Genomic DNA, 3,633 nt, shown 5'->3' with positions numbered 1-3,633 from the left:
ATATGATTAAAATATAAATATTTTATAATTTTTATACACAATTATGAAAAACAAAGATTTTTTAAAAAAGTAATACACACAATATCAAGAATCACTGTTACTTTCCGAAGTTTAATACCAGAAGCTTGTAATTTTTTTGCCAAGTATGATGTATTTGTATCTATAATTTGTCCACGTAGAATTTCATCTCCTATTACAATTAAACCAGCAGTATAGACAGTTTCCATCATGAATGGTTTTCCTGTGCAGATTAAAATAGATTTATATTTATGAATTCTTCATTTAAAATTTATAAAAAACTAAAGTTATCATTAATCAAATAAGATACCATAAAGCTTCTTGACATTTATGTCCAGATAAATAAAAAGAGATAATTAGGTGATAAGAAACAAACCCATTAAGTTTATGTATTTAATTATATTTATTTGATAAGAAATTTGTTCACTAAAAACTTACATAATATATTATTTACAATATTTTTGATATATTGTATAAAATAAATGAATATTATATTGTTAATTAAATACAAAATATTATAAGTTTTAAACACTAAACTAAAAATATTGATTAAATTTGCATTTTGTCAACTAAAGAAGTTGTTATATCAGTTTGTACTAGTGCTATATTTTGCATCTTCTTTTTTTTGTTTTGTTTTGCATTAGTTTTTATTTTTGATTTAGATTTATTTACTTCTCTTCGTAATTCTTGAAACTGTTGATCAATTTGCACTGTTTTATCTATATTTCTCTTAGTTGTTTTATTTTTTTTCAAGTCCAACTATTAAAATTAAGAAAGAAAAATGGCATATATTATTATATTTTATTTATTATATTCTACATATTATCTTATTACATATATTGAAATCTAAATATATTTATTTGTGAAATATATAAATTCATGTTCATCATTAATATTTAAATATATTTTATTTTTGTAATTTATATTGTCTTAAAAAATTTACTTACTTTTTTTAAATTATTCATCACTTTTTGCGCTTTTGCCTTTAGTTTAACACTACGAACTGTTGCTATTTTAAACACATTTTTGTTTATTTGTTTCTTTTGTAATTTCTTGTTTTTTCCCATTATTTTCTGTAATATTATTACTTACATATATATTAAAATTATTTTCCATTTTTAATTTCTTCATTGCTGGCTCCTCGCCCATTAATATATTTTTAGTCAATAAAAATGATATACGAATCATTTTTTTATTTAAAGAAATATTTCTGACAAAATGTAAATCAATTAAGGAATTAGATGTTAATTTACAGCCAAGCTTTTGTTCTATTAATAATTGTCCCAATTTACAAGCATTTTCTCCTTTATTTGTTTTTACAAAACAGTATAAATGAATAATTGGTGGTTGATAACAAATTTGTTTAATTTCATTTTCATTAAAAGAATCAAAAAATACATCTAAAAATTCAATTGCAAGTGCTGGCAAATTCATTATTATATGTTCTATACCACTTTGATTAGTAGCTCTCCTATTTAAAATATCAGTTTTAAAAATAGTTTTTAAAAAATCTCTACCATCCATATTAAAAGATTGAATATTTGTTTTAACTTTATTAGTAATGATATTTTTTTGTAACCATTTATAAGATTCAGGATTTAAATCATTTGCAAATACTTTAATTCCTTTACAAGCAGCAGGAATAGCAAATGGTCCAACTCCAGCAAATACATCATATAAAACATCATTAGGTTTCATAAATGTTATTAAATTTTTGTGTTCTGTACTTAAACGAGGATTCCAATAAACTTGAGAAAAATCTAACTCATATATATAACCATTTTCTTTTGCTGTTGCAATGGTATTTTTATCACCTGCAAGGATTTCTAAAGTAAAATTTCTAAAAGTTGTATGAATAATATTTATTTTGTTCAAAACTGTTCGAACATTTGGAATTGTATCAAGATAAACTTGACCAATAATAGTTTTATATGGTAAATGTATATCACGTAGATTTAAATGCACAATATGACCAATTATGCTATATGAGGTTGGAACTTCAATTTCCTTAGGTAAAATAGCTCTTAATATATCATAAGATTGCCAGTTATCATATTTCAAAATTATTTTTGTCATTCCAAATTGATTGTACATTTTTAGTAATTGCTTTTTTTCATCTTCTACAAAATCTTCAAAACATTGTATTAACAGTGGATTCAAATATATAATAGTTTCATTATCCATACTTTGAATTGATTTAAAATTTTTTATTTTAAACAAATATTTTTTTACTATAGGTATTATATTTGATAATTTTATACCATGAACTTTTAAAAATGGTAATTCAACAGTAGTTGTGAATGCAGTGCGATCCAAACATGTCATTCCTTGTACTGATTCCGAAGGAACCAGCAAAGAAGTCATTTTAATATACGAATGATATTGAATCCAAATATATCGCTTGATTAATGTAGTTAAATAACCACGCACAATCATCTATGAAATTATATAATTCCTTAACATGATGATAATCCCTACAAAGAATTTCTAATTATCTCATTTAATTTGATAAATATATATATAATATATTTTTAATATAATTTATTTTATCAAAAATTTATATATAAATTTAAAACAATAAAACATGAAGCATTAAAGATTTTCAGTACTACATTATATTATATTTATTTTACATAGAATGTTCATATATAAAAATAAATGATTATTCTTATATCAGTTATTTATGATATAATAATAATTATTTTATTAATTACTAAATGATAATAATTAATAAACGATAATAATAATTACTTTATTTATTAAAATATATAGATGCTTCATTATACACATATTTCTTTTTATATATTACATATATTATATAAGATTTGTTATATATATAATTCAGCAAAAATATAAACATTTTATTTTTTTCTATAATTAAAATAATACGAAAATTAGGATAATAAAATATTTTATAAAATTATTTAACAACAATAATTCTTCCGCAATAAAATTCCAATGAATTAAAATTTCATAATTTATTATTACTAAACAAAGTTATTGAAATTTATGAAATGAGAAATATAAAAATAAAAAAAATTAAAAATTTAATTACATTAAAAAATTTATAATATTTATAATATTAATCAACAATTGTCTATTTTTGAAAATTTATATTATTTTATGGAATATAAAAATATTGATAAACTTAAATAATTGTAATAGATCTAAAGAATAAATTTATTTTTGAAGTACATATATTTCTTATAATAATTTAAAAAATATAAAAAACAAATTTATTCTTTAAATATGTAAATAAATAAATAAATAAAAAACAGATATAAATTTACCTTTTGTTTTTTTTTTGCAGAACTAATGTACTTTGTAATTAAACAAAAGATATCCTATTGATTAAGTAGGGTTATCAACTACACGTTTTATTTGCATAATACGTGAATCAAGTTATGAGTAAAAATATATGAACGAAAAATATTTTTATATAAACTATTAATAATTTTTTAAATTAATAAAATTTTGATTTCAAATAAAAAATACATAATAAATAAAATAATATTTCATTTAATAAATAAAATAAATAAAATAACACTTAAGTACTCAATTATTTAATATTTGCTATATTGATTATTCTTCAAATATTTCTTTGAAAATTAGTTG

General features: G+C 19.5%; 1 protein-coding gene across 3 annotated transcripts in view; it reads right to left on the bottom strand.

The window, feature by feature from the left end:
- The window catches only part of LOC102676073 (tRNA (guanine(37)-N1)-methyltransferase-like), a 5,942-nt gene extending 2,504 nt beyond the window's left edge, over positions 1–3,438 (bottom strand). Inside the window, exons 1-3 of one of the 3 annotated variants that reach the window (XR_004151616.1) lie at positions 3,309–3,437; positions 966–2,492; positions 649–777 (exon numbers count right to left, since the gene is read on the bottom strand). Coding sequence is in view for 2 of the 3 variants with exons in the window: in XM_031514343.1 (XP_031370203.1) it covers positions 1,033–2,454 (1,422 nt within the window). In the remaining variant the exon portion in view is untranslated. Of the gene's footprint in view, positions 1–80; positions 242–648; positions 778–960; positions 2,493–3,308 lie in introns of those variants that run through there. The other 2 variants (XM_031514344.1, XM_031514343.1) reach the window with 2 other exon arrangements.
- Positions 3,439–3,633: the final 195 nt, after the last annotated feature.

The sequence above is a fragment of the Apis dorsata genome, unplaced genomic scaffold (assembly GCF_000469605.1).
Source record: "Apis dorsata unplaced genomic scaffold, Apis dorsata 1.3 scaffold_982, whole genome shotgun sequence".
Taxonomy (NCBI): domain Eukaryota; kingdom Metazoa; phylum Arthropoda; class Insecta; order Hymenoptera; family Apidae; genus Apis; species Apis dorsata.
Note: the sequence above shows the minus strand (reverse complement) of the source record. Positions and strands in the feature narration are given on the sequence as shown.